At 53.7% G+C, this 21,541-nt stretch overlaps 1 protein-coding gene across 6 annotated transcripts; it reads right to left on the reverse strand.

Moving 5' to 3' along the window:
• Positions 1-4,084: 4,084 nt before the first annotated feature.
• LOC116498546 (keratin, type I cytoskeletal 14) lies at positions 4,085-18,026 on the reverse strand. 6 transcript variants are annotated; one of them, XM_032202868.1, is made up of 8 exons: positions 8,298-8,816; positions 6,499-6,581; positions 6,051-6,207; positions 5,630-5,791; positions 5,409-5,534; positions 5,084-5,304; positions 4,682-4,731; positions 4,085-4,182 (listed from the first exon to the last, which is right to left on the reverse strand). In XM_032202868.1, the coding sequence occupies exons 1-8, from the start codon at positions 8,814-8,816 to the stop codon at positions 4,085-4,087; spliced, it is 1,416 nt and encodes a 471-aa protein (XP_032058759.1). The 6 variants fall into 6 exon arrangements, with proteins under 6 accessions (XP_032058759.1, XP_032058758.1, XP_032058763.1 ...); XM_032202867.1 differs by having other exon boundaries at positions 4,085-4,197; XM_032202872.1 differs by lacking the exon at positions 4,682-4,731 and adding an exon at positions 4,305-4,323 and having other exon boundaries at positions 5,080-5,304.
• Between the last annotated feature and the right edge of the window lie 3,515 nt (positions 18,027-21,541).

Genomic DNA, 21,541 nt, shown 5'->3' on the forward strand with positions numbered 1-21,541 from the left:
GCTGCAGTCTTCCTTTTATTAAAAGGAGATTTCCATTTCGGATGAAGAGCTCTGCTAACGATGCTATCTACATGCGTAATGGAAGGCGCTTTGCAGAGCCCGCTTTTGTTGGCTTCCAGACTGGAGTCTCCAGCAGGAAACGTGCTCAGCGCGGCCGCGGGCGATGCCTCCGACGAGCCGTCCTCAGCCGACCTCGGAGCCCCTCGGCAGGCAGTGCTGTGCCCGGGGGCACGGAGCAGAGGAGGGAAGGCCCGTGTGGATTCCCCGGCAGGCATTTCAGAAAAGAGCAGTGCAGGCCTGACAAGGAAAGATAATTTCAAATAACAAATGAGCTAGGGAAAAGCCTCCCCTAGGCGAAGGTGCTGTTCCCATGTGATTTCGTGAAAAAAAAAAAATGGAAAGGAAGGAATTATACCACAACTTCACATTTACTTCTGGCACTCCGCTTTAAAAAGGAGAGCAGGACGGTGGTAGAGGATGGGCTCTGTGGCATTATTCCCAAGGGCTGGTCTCCTGTACAAAATCATCAGGTTCAAAAGAGGGATGAAAATGAGAAAGGACTGGATTTCCCCGGAGAGAAGTCCTTTGGTCGTCTCGGAATACTTTAAGACTTGAGACTGTTTCTTAAGCAGTATGAAGTAAAGAAAGTGTAATGTGCCCCCAAGAGGGAGATGCAGCATTTCACATTATTCCAGGTATCCCTGAGTCATGAGCTGTGCTCGCGCCCAGAACTGCCCCGCAGACGTCGTGACTCACGCGCGGCACCAGAGCCCCGAGCTGCTGCCCCTCGCCCTGCCTGACCGCGAGCCCACGCTCACGTCTGGGCTTGAAGCAACCACCAGGGAGTGCCAAGGGAGAGAGGCTGAGCACCAGGCAGCGACTGGCACCCAAAACACACGGCCAGGGCTCGGAGAAGTCCCTTCAGCCTGTTCATCTCTGGTTTCTGGCTCGGCGATGCTTATCAGGAGGCATCAGCACAGCGGTGAGAGCTGTGAGCATCCCCACAGCTGCTCTTTCTCAGCCAAGCTTCAGGATTTCACCCCTAGAAAATTCTCGTGTATACTGTTTACGAGTATTTTCTTATCTAGCTGTTGACTAAACTGTCATTCCCAGGTTTTCAGGGTGTTACTGCTGCACCGAAACTGTTTTTCGACTCGCTGATGACGCCAGAAGCGCCAGGGTTCTGAGCCCAGCTTTGTAAATCACTCTAGGCAAATCGTTCAGCTTGAGTCTCAATTTCATGCTCTGTAGGACGGAAATAACAATAATAGTAATCCTCTTTCTTAAGGGCGTTGTAGAACATCTGATGTGAACACGGAGCTTTAAAGGTGGGAAACACAATCCTCATGTTAAGTCTTACTCATTGCATGTACTCCTGTTATTACACATCAAGCTTGACACCAGCACATCCTACACACTTGTCTCCGTGTCTCAGCTGATGAAATATCTCTCTCAAAGACATTCTTGGTTTTTCTTTTTTGTTTCACTGTCCATTAAAGTTTCACCATTCTTTGCAGAGGACTTTTATAAATCTTTGCTGACTCCCACCAAAGCTTTTCTTGTTCTTGCATCTTGCAGAAAACTCGAGAAATGCTCCCCAAAACCAATGTTTCTCCATCTCTTGGGTGTGATAATTTGTCCACATTTCACAGATGCAAGCGGTAATTGTAGAGCAAGGTGTAATAATAGAAAATAAATTCCCTAGTAGCTAGGTGGTATTTTCCTTCTTTTTGATCACTGTAATGCAACACAGCAATCACACAGGTGTGCTAAGCATGGCCTTCCATCCTGTTTGTAGTAATAGGGTTATGGAGAGCCTTATGCAGGATTTAAGCCTTTTTGTTAAAGCAAATATATGTTGGTGAATCGGGAAAATGCCCAATATGATCCCCCGAATGGAACTGAATGGATTACAAAGCTGGGCTTCCCATTGGCTCTCCCAGCTCACCTCCCAGGCATTCAGTTCAGGCCATTCCTGCAATCTCTCCCTTGCGTCCTTCTGGCCATGCCTTACTGGGCCGCCAGCAGAGGCAGTGCTCTTGGACTGGTGCCTTCTTTTAGCCTCCTACTTACATTGAAATGGTTGTTTTTTTCCAGAAAGCCCTTCTGTGTTCAGTACACTTGAGGCATTCTGGCCTGAGAGTCCAATAGCTGCCTACATATACAACTGAAATAAAATAAATCTCTTCTGATGGCAAAAACTGATGCATTTAGGGTGGTAGGGTGATGGTTGGAACCAGATGATCTTGAAGGTCTTTTCCAACCTTAGTGATTCTATGATTCTGTGATTTTCAGTTTAATCAGAATTTCTGCTCTGCACCTTGTCCATCACCATAAAGGGCAGGACAGCTTGATGCTACAGTACAGTTTTGCTTGATCTAGTTTTTATTTCTGAGACGGGTGTAGCTCGCTTGGGTTGGGAGACTTCCTCTTTCCGCAAGGAAGGTCTGCAGCTGAGCAAAGCATGATACAGTCAATGAACCCTGCATTCTGGTTTTAGTTTCATTTCCTACTTTTTTTTTTTTTTTTCTGTAATTGCTGAACAATAACACAGAATGATAGCATCACCTCTGAACACGCTTCCTTTTCTGGAAAGACCTGGCAGGTTCCCCACTTCTTCGATCACCTTCCCGTGCCTCTGCTTGTCTCGTCATGCCTCGCATGGCATCGTCAGCTCTTTTCAAGAGTCTGCTCAGGCCGGGTGCGTGCCTTTGTTCTTGTTCAATAAGTGCCTCGATGCCTTTCCGGAGGCTGAAGAGGATGAATCATCAATAACAATCCAAGAGACAAACCTGCCTGAATTGAGCCGCAGAAACCCCTTGTAGGATCACAGAATGGTTTGGGTTGGAAGGAACCTCAAAGCCCACCTCATTCCAACCCCTGCCACGGGCAGGGACCCCTCCAGCAGCCCAGGCTGCCCCCAGCCCCATCCAGCCTGGCCTCGGGCACTGCAGGGACGGGGCACCCCCAGCTCCTCAGAGCAGCCTGGGTAGTGCTCACTGCCCTCCGAGTACAGAATTTCTTCCTAATATCCTTTTATTGTGTATTTTTGGATCTAAGTGATCCATCAGCCTTTTGGCTCTGAGATGACGTTCTCTCCCATCTCTAGCCCACAAAATACACATGGGGGACGTGCGACAAGCGCAGCACCCTTTGGTTCTTGCTGCTCTCCGTGGGAAGTGAGTGGGCAAAGCAAAGGCTCAGCCCGGTACCGGGCTGCCCGTGCGCGTGTTGCATCACCTCATCCTGCGTGGCAGCGTGCCCGCAGACGGTGTTGACATAACGATAAGTAGCTCATGTTTCAAGAAGGATTTTAGCAGTGATCTGCTAGATGTCACAGTGATAAAAAGTTATTGCCACTCATCGCGCTGCAGATTAAGCAGTGGTTACTTTAGAGCCTGTTAAACGCAGCCCTCGGCAACGTTAAAATGCCTGTATGAAGTTTTCATGCAATGCGCCTAATAGTGTGATTTTAAGACAGGCAAATGAGACAGAAGGAATGTTTGTGCAAGGTTTGCCAAGCTGTCTGATGCTGTGCTCGTTTAAGTTCAGCCTGTAGGTGAAAGGGATTCTTTACAATATCAGGACTTTGAGAACAGAGCTTTGTTTTGTTGGCTTTAATCAGCTCCTGTTTGGCACTTTGTCCGAAAGCATCGTTGCCTTCGTTTCACATCAAAACGATCAGTGTATGTCTCAGTCATCCCATGGGCCTGTGCTCAGTGTTAAAAGCTGCCCCAAATTATTTTTGCGCCAAGTGGAACCCGTGCTCCTCCGCTCCCCTCCCCACACCGGCTCCTTCATGTGGTTTCTCAGGACTTTCCCTGGCGCGAACACACAACCCCGGGGCTTTGCGAGATCACCTATCAGTGACAGACAAGTCTGCAGTTGCATGGATGAAAAAAAAAAAGCTTTATTAAATGTGTACAGAGTGCACGTTAGCACCTGCGCGAAAATCAGGGTAAATCAGGGCGCAGAAGCAGCCGGGTGAAGCTGCCTGCGGCACAGCCCCAGCGAACAGAGCCTCGGCCAGGGCTCAGGTCAGCGGCCACGAGCCTGAGCCTGGGGCCAAGGGTCCCCAGCGCCGTTAGCGGGTGGTGAGGGCGACCTGCTCCCGGGAGGACACCACCTTCCCGTCCTGCACCTCCTCCACGATCGTGCGGACCTGGCGGGAGGACGTCATCCCTGCGCAAGGGAAGAGGGAGAAAGTTATTCGGCATGCAGGGAGGGGAGAGATCTCCTACCAGGGGCTCGGGTGCTGCACGAGGACGATGTGGGAAATCCCATGGGGTACCAGCCAACATGGCTTGGAACAGCTCTGTAGGGCTGGAGGAGGGAAGAGCCAGGCTGCTGAGCAGGCTCGGGAAGGCAAAGGGCCCCCTCCCTAAATTCCTAGCGCGGTTTGGTCCTGCAGGTCTGCCCCCAGGTGCAGCGCTGGCTGCTCTGTCACAGGGCTCATTTAGGCCGAATCATTCCTGCGATAAAGGCATGCGAGGCATTTCCCTTCCTGACAGCTTTTTCCTGTGGTTACTCGTTGTAAGATGCTCGCACACCGTCCTGGCTGCTGACACTGCCTCAGCCGGCGAGGCACGCCTGAGGACTGCTCCTCAGCCAGGCTGGCAGCTGCTCTAGGAGCAAACCTCAAAGCTGTGTGCACGGCGTGCGGGGCAAGGTGCGCTCTTACCATCCCTGCCGGAGTGCGAGGACATCGCAGAGGAGTACTGGGAAGAGATGCTGCAAGAGAAGGAGAAAACAAAAGAGAAGTTAGGGACAAATTTTATTGCTTTGTGGGCTCTGTACTGAGGCAGAGGAGCAAAACAGAGAGGTCTCATGAGGGCTGCGATAGCATCTGCTGTGCTCAGTGTCTCCTGGAGTGAGAGGGACCATTGCCCCCTTCCAGCTGGGTCTGGTGCCTGCTGCAGCATCCCACTGCAGACAGAAGCCAGGGACAGAGCCATTGGGGCTGGCATGAACAGCAGCATGAGCCCTGAAAGCTGCAATCAGGATGAGGCCCTGGCCAGCAAATTTTTCTGCCCACTGCCTGTCCCCTCTGACCCCGCTGCCCCAAGTGAAGCCCTGTACGCACTGGGCGTCCTCGCCCTCCAGGAGGCGGCGGTACGTGGCGATCTCCTGCTCCAGGCGGCACTTGACGTCCAGCAGGACCCTGTACTCGTGGTTCTGGCGCTCCATGTCGCAGCGCAGCTCGCCCAGCTGCTCCTCCACGCTGGTGATCAGCCCCTGCAGCTGGGCCAGCTGGGTGCCGTAGCGGTTCTCTGTGTCGGCCAAGGTGCCCTCCAGCGCTGCTTTCTGTGTGTAGAGGAGAAGGACGGGGTCAGAGGGGGACAAGGATGATGGGGAAGGGAGGGGACCAGCCAGGGGACCCCCTGCCCACAGGCAGCAGCCCCTCGTACCGTGCTGAGCTGGGACTGCAGGTCGATCTCCAGGCTCTGGATGGTGCGTCGCAGCTCCGTGATCTCCGTCTTGCCGCTCTGGAGCTGCTCCGTGTTGATGGCCACCTCGCGGTTCAGCTCCTCCGTCTGCAAGAAGGCCAAGCCAGATTACAGCCAGGTGAGGGGGCTCAGCCTCGGGCCCCGTGTGCCCCATGGTGCCACGGGCAGGTGAGCGAGCTCACCTTGCTGAAGAACCACTGCTCGGCGTCCCTGCGGTTCTTCTCGGCCAGGCTCTCGTACTGCTCCCTCATGTCGGCCAGGATCTTGGTGAGGTCGATGCCAGGAGCAGCGTCCATCTCCACGCTGATCTCTCCACCCACCTGCCCACGCAGGGCGTTCATCTCCTGCAGGAAAAGAGACACATCGGAGTGGAACCATCATATTTTCACCGTGACAAATTTCACATCACTCCTGTTATTCACACCCAGCAGCCGAACCTCACAGACCTCCTGTCTGAAGGGATCACTGCCCTTCCCCACGTGCATTTGTGTGTCTCCTGACAGCCCTAATTGCAGACAGCCCTGCACGCTGCACCTGGCCCCCTTTCCATTTCACACAAGGTCCATTTTGTCAGCACAAGTATGTGCCCGGCTCCGTGCTCACCTCCTCGTGGTTCTTCTTGAGGTAGGCCAGCTCCTCCTTCAGGTTCTCAATCTGCATCTCCAGGTCAGCTCTGGCCAGGGTCAGCTCATCCAGGACTCTGCGCAGGCCGTTGATGTCGGCCTCCACGCTCAGGCGCAGAGCCTGCTCTGTCTCAAACCTGTGGGCACACACTCACAGTTACTCCATGGAGCCCTGCTGATACAGATTTTTTCTTCTTGTTTTCTTCCCTAGCGTGTGCATTTCTGCCAAGCACCTTGCATGACGTGCATGCACAACTCTCTACAGAGCAGGAATGTCAGGACAACGCTGTGTCCTGCACACTCCCAAATGTCCTGCAGCCAGCAGTGAGCTGGCGGTGTGACTTTGGTTGCAGAAAGCAAAGAGAAGCCTTAAACGGGCTGGCTTTTCCCTCCCTCCTCCCAGGAGCTCCGAGAGGCATTGCACTTACTTGGTTCTGAAGTCGTCAGCTGCCAGCCTGGCATTGTCAATCTGTAAGACGATGTTGGCGTTTTCGACGGTAGCAGCAAGAATCTGGGAGAGAAAAAAAAGAAAAAAAAAAAGGAGTGAAAAGGTCATTCCGTAACTTGCATGTTGCTGTCGGAGTTCCTGTTCAGGACTGCAGCAGCACAGAACTGCCTGCCCTTGGGCTGGACTTCCACGGGGAATGCAGAGAGAGGCAGGATGCTGCAGCTCAATCCCTCTTTGGCACGAATTTGGTCTTGTGAAGGCACCGGCACGCGCACGTGTCACAGCCTGTTCCCTGCTGGAGTGGCATCTCCGGACACTCCCGCAGCGCTCGGAGTCCTGGCAGTGCCCTGGGCCATGTCTGGCAGCACCGAACGGCCCAGTTGAGAAGGGAGGTGAGGAAGGAGTGCCTTGTGCCCGGATTGCTTTCGTAATTGCACCCCGGGTGCGAATATTTGTTCTGGGATTCAGAAAATGATTGGCCATTTAATGAGCAGTAATTTCTGTAGCCACAAGCTAATGAAAAGCTCGCGCTGAGCTGTGATGCTTCGGGGGGTGTTTTAGCAGTAATCCAGGAGGGAATATTGAGCTCGCAATTTGGCAGCTGCAGGGGGAGGGAGGAAGGGGCTGCCTCGCCCTGGGCAGAGACTTTCTGAGACCAGCAGTTCGCTGCTCGTCTCCGCAGCTTTCCGTGCTGCAGGTCAGAGCGCGCCCGATGGGCTGCAATTTGAAGAGGAGCTTCGTGTCTCAAGGCAAGAGCCTTTCACCCCATCGTGAAGCCAGGAGAAAGGGAAAAGAACTGAAAAGTTCTAGGTTGACCAGAGCCTGCCAGTGCCGCTGCCCCTTTCCCTGGTGTTTGCCATCACAGGCAGGACAGTTGCCCACCCGCACACCTCCGTCCCCTCCGGTGGAGCCTGGGCTGACTAAGGATGCTGTCACCTGGCGTAGACAGTGCTGAAGGACCACGCAGTCAGCTCCCAGTGAGTAATATGGGCAGAGCTGGTCGTGGGGAGGAACACAATGGCAGGGCAGGAGGGGAAGGACAGATTCTGATCCTTTTGCCCAAGGATCTTTTCCTAAAATCAGCCAGGGGGCTGCTAGGAACAAAGGAACAAGCTGGGCTGTGATTTCTTGTGCTGCATTTCAGCTCAGCTGAGTTCAGCACCTCTGAAGCCACCTCCTGCAACCCCTCTGCCCTGGCTCCTCCTGGTTTTTCACTTGAGCTTGTGCTTGCACCTCCCAAAGAAGAAGCATCCCATGGGGCAGTTCCTTCATTTTAAACTCCTCTGCTCAGCCTCCTATCAGGCTAGAAACGATCTGATTTGTAGGATCTTCACCAGAACTGCTTGGCATCACAGCTTGCATATCATTCTTCAGGAGTGAACAGGGGCAAGGAGATAACGTGTCCCTGCCTGCAGAATGCTCAGTCAGGAGCCTGGCAAAGGCAGCACACACTTGGGGCAGGAGCAGCATCGAGGAGAGGTGGGTGATGCTTGAGAGCCGAGCCAGTGTCCGATACCCTCAGGCTCCAGCTTTCCTGCTCGCCTTCCTCCCTGCACTGAAATACCCCACTGAAAACACATCCTTGTGCCTCGTGGAGGACGTGGTCCATAAACTGCTGCTAACAGGTTATGGCTACGATTTCCAAGCAAGGTATTTCTCTTTTCCCATCTCAGACCATTACCTGACATCTGTTAATTCTCGTCCCTTTGGGTTTTAGGGACAGGCTCATCTTTAAAACAAGGGACTTTAGTGAGGACTCGGATAACCACAGCATCCTACCTTGCTCCTGAGCTCCTCGATGGTCCTGTAGTAGGGGCTGTAGTCCCGGTCGGGACCAGGTCCCTGCTTCTTGTACCACTCCCGGATCTTCACCTCCAGGTCGGTGTTGGCATCCTCCAGGGCACGCACCTTGTCCAGGTAGGCGGCCAGGCGGTCGTTGAGGTTCTGCATCGTCTCCTTCTCTCCGGCCGGGAGGATGCCATCGCCCCCTCCAAAACCACCTCCGAAGCCACTTCCGAAGCCAGCCCCGAAGCCGCTTCCAAAGCCAGCCCCGTAGCTACCCCCGAAGGCAGCGCCCAGGCCCCCTCCGACGCTGCTGCAGTAGCTGCCCCCATAGCCACTGCCCAGCCCCGAGACAATGCGCGAGGAGACGGAGTAGCTGCTGGAGCCTCCGTGGACACTGGGGGCTCTGTAGCCTCCTCCGCGCACGCAGGAAAGCCTGCTGGAACCCCCCCCCAGGCCTCCCAGGCCCTTGAGGGAGGAAGAGGAGGAGTACTGCCTGACAGTGGTGGTGCTCATGGCGAGGGGCAGTGGAGCTGTGGCGCTGGAGAGGGACACCCGGCTCGGCAGCGCAGACAGCGAGAGTGAGCTTCCCCCGGGCTTGGAGCCCTTTATAGCCCGGGCAGGAGGCGTTGCCGGCGCTTTTTTTTTTTTTTGTTGTTGCATTCCCGATGATTTTCATCACTCCTAAAATCTGAGCCAACTTCCAGAATCGTCATTTTTCCTTTGTTCTTTCATGCTTTTTGTCATATTTCACTCGAAACACCTTATCTCATGAAGGGCGTTTTAAAACTTCTTCCGTTTCCAAGTAAATAGTCAGGTGTGATTCAAAGGAGGAAGCTCCTTGCTCAGGGCTACATTTTAATATTCCTTTGTGGTGTTAGCTCAGAAACAGAACTGTTCAGCCTGTGTTTGAGTGGAGTAAGTCAACATCTCTTTTGCTGTGTCTGTTTGTCCCAGCTACTGCCGTCCCCTGCTCACACCGTCCGCACAGCCCGGCTGCAGGACCACGACCAAGCAGGGAAGCCCTAAATACATCCACATCTGTGAGCCCAGCGGTGCTGGAAGGAACTTGGCTGCCAGTCCTGGAAATGCAAGTCCTCCCTTTCATCCAGCATTGAAAAAGGAGTTAGTCCTTCAGGGCTCATTCAGTTCTGCCCTTCAGAGACCACCCAAGAGCGGAGGAATAAGAGCAGGCAGTAAGGAGGGGTTGTTCTCCCTGGTTCTTTGTGAACAAGCCTTGAAAACTGTTCAGAAAGGGCAGGGCATGGCTACTAGCTGCAATAGCTTAAAAATAATGGGATTCTCCAGGAAAAAAATGGAGAATTGCATCAAGCAGATGAAGGATGTTGGGAAAAGGGCTCCTGGTCACTGAGCACTGGGGAGCAAAGAGCTGGAAGCTGGCAGCACCGTGGTGAAGCAGCTAACACTAACACTGCTTTTGGTGTGAACATCCCAATCAGTTGTGAGCAGGGAGGACGACTTCAGTTTGAGTCTGGAGCTCACAGCTCCCATGTAAAGAGGAATTTGGGGGATCTTGGCTGCCCTGCAGAGCGAGGAGGCTCCGGAGACCCGTGTCCCATGCGTGGTCGAGCTCGGCTGTCGGTTCTCCGTGCTGAAACCGCAACCCTGAGTGTCACTCGCTAATCATGCAGGGTGTGGAAGAGAAGATATTTCTCATGTGTGCGCAAGGTGAGCTGTTCGACTGTGTTCATCGACAGGCCCCAACAACCCCTTCCCAACAGCCAACTAATTCGTTAGATCACTTGCCAGGAACGGGGGGAAAGAACTTGGAAATATGCAACGAAGGTACGGGCTAAGTAGCTTTGAATGGCACGATGCCCTCCCATCTGCGAAGGCAGCTGGGAGCGATACAGGGCTGGGACGTGCCCTTGGGATTCCACTCGCTGGCAGCTATGGGGAAGCACAGCGGCAGATGTGCCCGCTCGGAGGCAGATCTGCACAGCAGCCCGCTGGCAGAAGAGGAGGAGACCCAAAAGCTCCTCCGTGTGCTCTCCGGATGGAGGGAGCCTTCGGTCTCTTGGCGGAGGCACCTTCTTGTGGTGTGAGCACCAGCAGCCGAGGCATGGAGCCGGTTGACACCCATGTTTTGTTCCTCTCCTCTTTGGATGCAGCACAAGGGAGGCAGGGGCCGGGAGCTCCGAGCCTGGCACTTTCTTCTCCAGCTCCATCCACAGCTTCACCTTGATAACATCAAGAGGCAGAGCTCACGGATCATCCCCGCTGAAAGGGGACCACCAGCAACACCAGCAAGTCCCTCTACGAGCCCAAACCCTCAGCCTGGACACTGGTGAAGCCTTCAGGACAGTCAGCCAGCAGCAGTAACCAGCTCCTGCATGGGATGCAAAACCGTCACAGCGTTACGAGGTGGACAGCATGTCCTTTCCTTACATGAAATTGCCTTTTCTTTCATCCTTTGTTGTCTATTTAACCGCTATAAGTGTCGTAAAAATACACGTCGCTCAAAGTGTCTAGGATACGTTGATAATACCGCCCAGCAGCAATTAAAATTACGAGGTGTTAATTAAGACTTAAAACAACAAATTAAAAATTCTAAGTCGTTATTTAGCATGACCTCCCATTGAACACAACCACTAATGACTACATATTGTTTGTTCCACCTTCTCTTTTAAATAAAAGGCCAACTATTAATAAATCAGGCTCCCGTGCACACTAGGAGCCTATTTCTTACACATTTCAAAATCAAAATGCCATTTCTATGGCATAACAGTCATTTCCTGGTAGCGTGTTGGTGTTTAAACATGCCGTTCTGTCTCCAGGAGGAAAATGGAGATAAAAATCTGGCTCCAAACATGTGTTCAGCACACAGACATGGTAGATGGAAGTACTTGGACAAGAATACATCTGTGTTTTTTTTAGTGGGCTTGTGAATATCAAATTATCACACAGAAGTTCCGTAAAAGGAGTTGAAAACCCACCCCTTCGTATCTCTTCATAAAGTGGTCTTTTATGCCAGATTAATTCCCTGTATCCTGAGAAGTCAATCCGTCTCTCTGGAATAAAATCCCTCTTTCTGAAACCTGCCTCAAGCTGCCGCTGCCTGTCTGCATAAGCCACCACCTGCAGCTCCCTCCTCAACGGGTTTCTTAAGGTGAGGACTAATTGTCAGCGCTTTAGGCAGGAGAGAATCCACATCTGCTTTCCACACCTATCTTGCAATTTGCAGTAGCAGGCGTAATTAACATAGGGGATTTTGTTAGCGAGCTGGTATTTATTGTTTTTACAGCAGCGTGGATGTGCCCGGGCTTTTCCAGGAGAAAAACACAAAGCAAGGACGGATTCCAGAGAGGCTCCTTCAGCATCTCCACGCCGGGAGTCGCAGGGCAGGGGGCTCAGAGGAGCTGCGAGAGGTCCTGGTGGTCCCTGTACTGCTCATGGGGAGACCTGGGGGTCCCTACGAGGTGACTTGGGGGGTCCGTCCCCTCCCTTCTCATCCATCTGAGCTCCGTGCCTGCCCACATCCCGCACGGAGCCCTTGCGGGTGCAGCAGTCGCAAGGAGGGCAGAGCAGCAGCAGCACCGCCTCGGGGCAGGATTTGTGCCGTGATTTACTCCTGGGCTGTCCGCCACTGGTGTCAGTAACAGCGGTGGTAGCTGCCTTCCTGCCCACAGCACTCCTTCCCCGGGATGTGTTCATGTGTCCTTTGGTGGAATCCCAGTGGAAATGAGATCACCGGTCGTCAGCCACGAGCTTCTAAGCCAAAGCCACGTGTGCTGCAGCTCGGGAGATGCTGGGCGTGCTTTCAGCTGGCTCGCTCGGGTATCAGCGCCGTGCTGGAACCCCAGGGGGATGCAAGCTGCAGGGGGCACACGGAGCAGAGTGCCCTGTGATGGATGGGTTGGGTGCAGCCCACCCAAAAACAGGCTGGGCTGCACGGGGCTGTACCCAAAACCAGGCAGGAGCCAGCTCAGGGCTAGACCAGGCACCCCTGCACCTTCCCACAGCACGGGTGCACTGTGGAGACCCTTTGAATGTTTTGAGAATCAGGAATTCTGATTCTATCTTATATCTGCATACAATGCAGGCAGGTTTTCTGGAAAGGGGACTTAAAGCTGTGTGGCCAGCTCTGTTCTCACACACATCGAGCAGCACCTTTCTGAATCACCCCATTGATCTGAAAGGTGGATTTATGAAGTAATATGGCAGAACCCAGCCAAGAATGTGTCTGAACTGGCTTTCCAGGAACAGCTGGGCCAGCTGACGGCACCGAGATCTGCTGTGTCAGGAACACCGCTGACAGCCAGGAGTGCCAGAAGTACCTCCCCAAAGAGCTTCTGTCTCTGCTTGCAGAGCCCATGCCCACCACTTACTATCCCTTGTTCTCAGCACCCCTTAGCAGTGCCTTGAGACCAAGAACTAAGCGAAGCTGTATTTCTTGAGGGGCACCACCCCATGCATCCCTAACCCATCCACGGCCTCATTTCACCACGAAGTTTGTGTCTGGACTGCAGGACAACCGGGGCAAGGCCAGGAGCAGAGCTGCTTGCAGGGTCCTGGCTGCGTGTCCTGCTTTTTGTTCCCTTCCTTGCTTGGGCTCCCTGATCCAAAAGCTTCAGCTCTGCTGTCACTGCACATGGCAGCACAGAAATTCACAGTGTCTCGGCTGAGCCGAAACCCTTCTCAAGTCTCACCTCCCGTGACCCTGTAACCTGCTCCTCTCCCAATTCCTCTCTCCACCTCCTCCCACAGCAGCTGCCCGCAGCCAAGCAGCAAGGGCTCGGGTGCTCAGAAACGTGGGTGTCTCACCCACCATCTGCAGACCAGCAATGGAGAACGCTGCTGCTTCCAGAGGAGCTTTGCCCTACAGGTATTGGGGCAGCCTGGCCCTACGGAGCAACACCACAAGATGCCGCAAGACTTGGGTTTGCACGAATGCCAAAAGCTTTATTTGATTTCCAAGCACGGCGCTTAGAGAAAGGGTGAGGGACGCAGCAGTGGGATAAAAAAGAGAAGCTGCTTTTCCGGAGCTGCGTAGCCGGAGCACACAAGCTGGCGTCTTCTCGCACTTTGCTGTGGGAATTTTGCAGGAAACCACGCCGCCGGCTCAGCGGGCAGCCTGGGTGATCTGCTCGCGGGAGGAAATCACCTTCCCGTCCTGCACTTCCTCGAAGATCGTGCGGATTTGGCGGGTAGTTACGGGAGCTACAGCGGAGAAAGAAGGAACCGTTAGTTATTTCAAGCGCCTTATCATAAATTTCGTGGGTGGATTTGTTATTAGCAGCAGCTGCCTCAGAAATACAATTAAAAAACAGCGTTCCTGCTCCTAAATACTTTAGTAGAGCTTCAGTCTACACCAATAGTCTTCTAAAACATGGTTTGGGTATATCAGAAAAATTGCTCCTGTCAATTCACATTTGGAAAAGCTAGTAGAGTGGTTATTTTATTATATTAGTAAGTATGAGTCTGTACTAAGACGGTGATAAGAATGTGACAGCTCGGTGTGATCAGTGCTGCAGAACTGAGGCATTCTTACCTTCTTTCACAGGCTGCGAGATGTAGTGGGAAGACATGCTGCAGGAGGGGAAAAAGGAAATATGGTCAGAACGGGGAAAAGAGCAAACGGTCTCTAGGACAACATCAGTATTTTAAACCCTGCCTTTTCTTCTTGTACCAGAATATAATTAAAATGCCTTCAGAAGACTACTTCATGTTAAGATTCAGAGGAAGAAAATGATCAGGAGGTATGAGTGCCAGGGGGGTTCGGGCATTAAGACAGCACCCTGCCCAGCTGCAATGAGCAGCGGTGGTACCTGCTCCTTCCCCAGGGATGCTGCAGTGCTTTAATAACCCCCGGGCTGTTCTGCATGAGCAGGACTGAAACCGGAGACCTGGTGGCATGCCACAGGTCAGGAAGTGGGCTCACAGGACCCTCCAAAGAATATAAGCTGCTCATTTTATATTTCCTTTGCTACCGCCTGTCCCCTTCCAACCCGAGCGAAGCCCTGTACGCACTGGGCGTCCTCGCCCTCCAGGAGGCGGCGGTATGTGGCGATCTCCTGCTCCAGGCGGCACTTGACGTCCAGCAGGACCCTGTACTCGTGGTTCTGGCGCTCCATGTCGCAGCGCAGCTCGCCCAGCTGCTCCTCCACGCTGGTGATCAGCCCCTGCAGCTGGGCCAGCTGGGTGCCGTAGCGGTTCTCTGTGTCGGCCAAGGTGCCCTCCAGCGCCGCTTTCTGTGTGTAGAGGAGAAGGACGGGGTCAGAGGGGGACAAGGATGATGGGGAAGGGAGGGGACCAGCCAGGGGACCCCCTGCCCACAGGCAGCAGCCCCTCGTACCGTGCTGAGCTGGGACTGCAGGTCGATCTCCAGGCTCTGGATGGTGCGTCGCAGCTCCGTGATCTCCGTCTTGCCGCTCTGGAGCTGCTCCGTGTTGATGGCCACCTCGCGGTTCAGCTCCTCCGTCTGCAAGAAGGCCAAGCCAGGTTACAGCCAGGTGAGGGGGCTCAGCCTCGGGCCCCGTGTGCCCCATGGTGCCACAGGCAGGTGAGCGAGCTCACCTTGCTGAAGAACCACTGCTCGGCGTCCCTGCGGTTCTTCTCGGCCAGGGTCTCGTACTGCTCCCTCATGTCGGTCAGGATCTTGGTGAGGTCGATGCCAGGAGCAGCGTCCATCTCCACGCTGATCTCTCCACCCACCTGCCCACGCAGGGCGTTCATCTCCTGCAGGAAAAGAGACACACGTCTTCATGGATCCACCGATCCATGAATAAGGATGTTCTTTTCAAGACAGCTTTTCAGGAAAGACAGCATCCTCCTGGACATACTTCTGGGGCAGGTAGCAACAGGGACCAAACTGGGACCTACGCTTCTGCTATCACAAATAAAATAACCCAAATTGTATCTTCAGAAATCTCCATTTGAGTTAAATCTGGCTTCTTTCTGAGAATAAATCAGAGCTTGCAGCTGGCTTCATTGCTCGTGAGATTGGTCTGCCATGCCTGGAGCTACTGGGATGTCAATAAACCTCTAGCAGCCACGGTGGACATTACTGAAATACCAAGTGGTGAACGGGTTTTACCCCAGCTCCAGAGCAGATGCTGTCATCCATAACACATCATCTCTGCTCCCGTACCCGCAGGTCTCATCTCCCCCCCCAGCAAAGGAAATCCAGCATAGTCTAAGACTGGACCAGAGCTCGTATTTCTGGCCCCAGTCTGGAGACTTTTCTGAGCCCGGCTCCGTGCTCACCTCCTCGTGGTTCTTCTTGAGGTAGGCCAGCTCCTCCTTCAGCGATTCAATCTGCATCTCCAGGTCAGCTCTGGCCAGGGTCAGCTCGTCCAGGACTCTGCGCAGGCCGTTGATGTCGGCCTCCACGCTCAGGCGCAGAGCCTGCTCCGTCTCAAACCTGTGGGCACAGGAACACTGAGGAAGGACGCAGGAGATCCTGCCCTGCTGGGACAGAGCCCCTGAAGTGCTGCCCACGTCCTCCACACTGCTGGTGTTGTGTCAAAGCTGCGTGACCCCCGTGGTGCATGCACCACCTTCTGATGGTGAGTGCTCCTGAGTGAGGGGAGCACCTGAGAGCACGGTGCCCCCCTGAGTCCTTAAGACTGCCTTCCCCCTGACATGGTGGGGCTTTGTCACTGGGTCTGGGCACTGCTGAGCTATATGCACAGAAATTAAAAGCATAGCAGAAGCTCAGCGCAAGCTGTCCATGCAGGAGAGCTCACACCGGAGAGCGACAAGCTGTGGGAGTACAATAGTGAAGGTCTGGATGGAAGCAAGACAACCCCTAAGTGCCTACAAGATTTAGGTAATGAGCTGCTTTGGAAATTACACCTTCATTTTTAAGGCTTTGCCTCCAAGTTGCCTTTCTGGGTTTGGGGTGGTTTATTTTTCCCCTCGTTTCATCAAATATCTCTGCAGACTCCGTTCCTGTCTCCAGGAAATGTGGCTTACTTGGTCCTGAAGTCATCAGCTGTCAGCCTGGCGTTGTCAATCTGCAGGAGGAGGTTGGCGTTGTCGACTGTGGCCACCAGCACCTGGAGGATGGAGAGTAAATAGAAAGCACAAAAGGATTGTCAGAAACGCCTCCTGGCTGATCACCGCATACGTGAGGTAGGAGGGATAGGACCAATTTGGGGGAAGTTTGGGATTTCCTGAACTGAAGACTACACTGAGTCACGACAAGAAGTGAGGCACAGCTGAGACTGACAGCGTTTGATGTCCTCCCTTTCCTAAAACTCCGTGACCTCCGCTTCCAAAATTCCATCACGAAGTATTTCAAAAGGCAGCATGAAGTCACACGAGATGGGTGAGATCAGACAATAGCACTTGTTCCCATGCTCCAGGGCACGTGGTGATTATGCAAGGGTTGGGAAGGAATTGCCGCTCTCCCATCCACGGCACCGTGCGCAGATGGACCAGCAGGTGCTCGTGGCTGGCAGCCCTTGTGCCGTTCGTGCTGGGATGGGTTTAGTTTGTTGACTGCAGAAATGGAGCAAAGCACGGTGAGCAGGTGCCTGCAGCTTCTGGTTTTTATATTACAAATAAAGGAGCAAATAACCCATGCTGGGAAAAGACTCGGGGCAGAGCCTGGGAGGGCATCAGGTATGATGCCAAGGAGGCAGATTTGTACGGAAGCAGTAACAGAGAAGAACAAAGTCAATTTTTGAGCAATTCCCCCGAAAGGGGATGTTGGGAATCAAACCAGAACTGGGGGAAATCCTGCCTGGGTTGGTGGGTTTGCAGCAAGCCTGGCCCTGTGGCAGTGACTGCTGAAAGGAGGCAAAAAACTCACTGCTGGCGAGTTCCATCTTTTTCTCCTTAGCGCCTCAATCACATCATTACAAGGAGCTGAAATAAGGGACAGTGTTCTGCATAGTCGCTGAGTGGATGTTTACAAATACCACGTGGCGTTTCATAGTCTGTAGGCACCTCCAACTTTCCCAAGTATGCATGTTAAAGTCTCGGGAAATGCACATTATCAGTGCAGATCTGTCTCTAATTCTTCATTTTTGCACTTTTACCTCTGCTTCTTTCAGTGAAAACGGTCTTTGTTCCCACCTAGAAGGATGCAATCAAGACCTGACATTGAGAAATCTCCCAGTTCCCAGCCTGGCACTCTGTGTGTGTATCTGAGGCACGCGGTTACCTAACTAATTAGAGGTAGCGGTGAGTGTTTCTGCTTCCTCTCTCATTACGAGATGTCCCACTGTGTTAACCACAGCATCCTACCTTGCTCCTGAGCTCCTCGATGGTCCTGTAGTAGGGGCTGTAGTCCCGGTCGGGACCAGGTCCCTGCTTCTTGTACCACTCCCGGATCTTCACCTCCAGGTCGGTGTTGGCATCCTCCAGGGCACGCACCTTGTCCAGGTAGGCGGCCAGGCGGTCGTTGAGGTTCTGCATCGTCTCCTTCTCTCCGGCCGGGAGGATGCCATCGCCCCCTCCAAAACCACCTCCGAAGCCACTTCCGAAGCTGGCCCCGAAGCCGCTTCCGAAGCCGGCCCCGTAGCTACCCCCGAAGGCAGCGCCCAGGCCCCCTCCGATGCTGCTGCAGTAGCTGCCCCCATAGCCGCTGCCCAGCCCCGAGACGATGCGCGAGGAGACGGAGTAGCTGCTGGAGCCTCCGTGGACGCTGGGGGCTCTGTAGCCTCCTCCACGAACGCAGGAAAACCTGCTAGAGCCTCCCCCCAGCCCCCCGAGGGAGGAAGAGGAGGAGTACTGCCTGACAGTGGTGGTGCTCATGGCGAGGGGCAGTGGAGCTGTGGCGCTGGAGAGGGACACCCGGCTCGGCAGCGCAGACAGCGAGAGTGAGCTTCCCCCGGGCTTGGAGCCCTTTATAGCCCGGGCAGGAGGCGTTGCCGGCGTTTTTCGTCACCCCTGACACTCGTAGCCAAATTCCAGAATCATCATTTTTCTCTCCCCTGGTTTCTTGTCTTTTGTCACATCCCACTAGGATCACTGCAGCGCACACAGGAGCTGCTCTTTTCCGCTTTCGTTCCCAGCACCCAGGCGTGATTCAGGACTGAAGGCTCCTTGCTCAGGGCTACGTTTTAGCATTTTGCTGTTGCACCTGAGAGTGGAGGTGTTCGCTCCAACTCCACCCCGCTGCTCCTTCGTGAAGTAACAAGTGAATCCCCTGAGACATGCCGAGCTGCCCATGAGTGTCTTTTACCCCTGAAAATCTACAAATCTATTTATTTGCTTTTTAAAAGAGTTAAAAGCCAACGAAAGCTGCTGACTTAAGAGCTCTGAGCATCCATAATCTTTATACTGGGCTGATCCGAAGCCAGATGGAAATGTTCCACCCAGGACCTCTATCCCGGGACAAGCACAGACCTGGCAGTGTTTGAGTACTGATACTGCGCTTGGCAGGAATCCTGGAGTTCAAAACAGAAGAAACTCCATTAATTTCTGCTTATGTACTGGTTCAGGGTGAATCTCTGCAGAGATTGGAAAGTCCCCTTAACGGTGGTGTTTCAGCCTCTTTAAACTGCAGGTGCCTGACGCTTCCCACTTGCACCTGGGCAGTGGAGTCGAGCCTCCGACAGCTCCTGCGCTGCTCCATCGCCTTGCACAAACTGCACAGAAGCAGCCCCCGACTGCTGCAAGGTTTGTAGAAGCCAAGAGTTTCCGTGCCTCACTTTCTCCTATCTCATTGCTGAGGCAAGTTGTAATGTCTAGATAGTCTAAATCAGATAAAAAGAATTGGAACTGCATCGTGCACCCACTGCCAGGACACTTTACATACAATTCAGTGGGAAGAGTAAGATCAGCCCTCAGCTACCCTTCTGCCTGGACACAGATCTGCTTTTTCCTGCAAATTTGGAGCTGCAGGACAGTAACGCTAACTGAATTTAGCAGGACCAGTGTTGCCTGAGTGATGGGCAACACAAACAGCAGTGAGGAACAACACCAACTGCAAGGCAGAGGGTTTAAGCAGGAGAACCCGGAGGAGATGCGCAGAGGTGAGGTAATGCAGCCATCCCGATAGCCACACCTGCGCCGTGTTATTAAGGGATTGAGCCTTGTGATTACAGTAATGCAGCTGGACAGGTATTAGCGTGAAAAAGCAGCAGAAAACCAGGAAGGGAGACACTGCGCTGTTTTATTCTTTGCTCGGAAAAAAAAAAAAAAAATCCTTTTAGTGGTGTGGCGCCAGGTCTTGCAGTACACAGTGGAAAATCGCACGCCCAACCAGCTGGCCTGCCCGGCTCCAGAGATGTCATTCACGGATAAGAGGAGTTATTCTTTCTTTTAACAGAGGTGCCTGTGAGGTAGCGAAAGAGTAAGAGGGATTAGGAAGCCTTTTGTGATTTCTCTCCTGTGGTGATCTCCTTCCTTCCCGGGCCCCCTCTGGCTGTTTTCTTGTTCTAAGCACTTAACTGATTCTGGAGTTGCTAAAACATTCCCAGAGCCTCACCCTTGGTAATTCATAGTGCTTCCTTTCTTTCATCTGTTCCCTCAAGGACACAACAGCAACAACCCTGTTAGCTCTCAGGGACTTAGCAGAGAGTCGCTCTCGGTCCCCAGCAGCTTGCAGAGGGGTTTTAGGATTTTTCCAGGTAGCCCCCCTGGGAGCAGAGTAACCAGAAGCAAACCCCAGATCCTCCCAGCCCGAGGCTGTGGTCTCTGACAGCACTGCCTGGGAGCTGCCCTGCTTCACATTTGGGGTCTGGGCTCTTGGGACGCACACGTGCCACATCTGGGGGAAAGGAGGGGATTGGGAGCACCCCGGCACCAAAAAAAAAAAAGGCAGAGTACGTGGATGTGTGCACTCAGCTTGCAGCACGGAGCCGTGCAATCCATCGAGGCTCCGAGCAGCGTTGGCTGCTGGCCCGCTTCCCTCCGAAGCGGGGGGTTTGGCGTTTCCCAAAAGTCCCCGTGGCACAGCGTCGTGGGGGAGCTGCGTGAGAGCCATCCCTTGGCCACCCCTGCGCCGGGCTGCTCCAGGTGTGCTGGCTTCGCTCATGTTCCAGCTCCCAGCGAACACCCTCCGGCTCCAGGCAGCTCCTGCCTTGGCCCCGAGCCCCTCGTGTCGGCCCAAACCTGTGCTCTCAGCTCCAGATCCCTGCTCGGGTCACCCCCCATGATTTAGGCTAAGTCACGAGTCAGCCTGGAGGTACAGCTGCCATACGGAGAGGCAAAACCCCACAGGAAGGAAATAGCAGGATTTGGGGCTTTTATTCTGCACCATCCGAGTTCAGATGTTCAGCCCACGTTTAAGCTCTTTTATTACAGCCAGGAAGAGATCAGGACCCGGAGGTCGTCCTGCAGAATCGGCTTTTCTTGGTCTTTTCTGAGCGACGTGCTGGCAGCCCGCTGCTGCCCAGACCTCTAGCTGGGTGCTGCTCAGCAATCCCAAACTCAAATCCCAAACCTTGGGGGACCAAAACCCTTCGCACCGAGCTGCCCTCACGCCAAGCCCTGCCGGCAGGGCACGGTGATGCAGCCGGAGCCGTGCCGGAGCCGCGTGCGGCGCTGCAGCTATTTTGTGCTACGGGAGGAATTCAGCCTCCCAGGCTCTCCTGAAACACTCGCCCACAACAAATTCCCTTGAGATAAAAATACATCATCGCGCTCGGGGGAGATGGTATCGGTGTCTGCTCCAGCGAGACGCACGTCGCAGATGTTATCTCGCCCTCAGGAGTGCTGCAGGGTGGGATGGAGAGCGGGACCGCTTGGATTGCACGGGACGGAGGGGAAATTATCTGCTGGGGGTGGGCAAGCAGGAAGGCAGCGGTGAGGGTTGGTGTGAAAAGGCCCAGGGTCAGCAGTGTTGCAGTTGCCTCAAACAATAGCACTTAATTGGGCTTTTAATGTAATGAATAAGAGCTAATTAGGAGTCATCGGGTTTCCCCTGTGGGCCAGGTTCTCCTGAGTGCATCTCAGCAATTCAGAGCTCGGTAGAAACTAGCTGAAGGTCACAACCCTGAGAGCGATGTCTCCTGCAGGAAGGGACCGGCTGGCTGGGGCTGCGCTCCGTGACTCTGAACAACACCAAGATGGGTAACAAACGCACCGAGGCGTGGAGTGAAATATGCTGCCTTTGTTCCTATCTCGCCTGCTGATTCTTTATCAACTGCTAGGACGTGTCCTGACAGCCCCCACACATTATCTGCAAAAAAAAAAAAAAAAAAAAAGAAGCCTTCTTAGATTTGTTACCATGAAAGGAAATTTGGTGATGTGTGTGCAATGGAAATTCCCTCCTGGGCAGGCTTGGGGTGTTGAGCCATAGGGCAGCGGGCACAGCCCGGGGG

This window comes from Aythya fuligula, chromosome 24 (assembly GCF_009819795.1).
Source record: "Aythya fuligula isolate bAytFul2 chromosome 24, bAytFul2.pri, whole genome shotgun sequence".
Classification (NCBI taxonomy): domain Eukaryota; kingdom Metazoa; phylum Chordata; class Aves; order Anseriformes; family Anatidae; genus Aythya; species Aythya fuligula.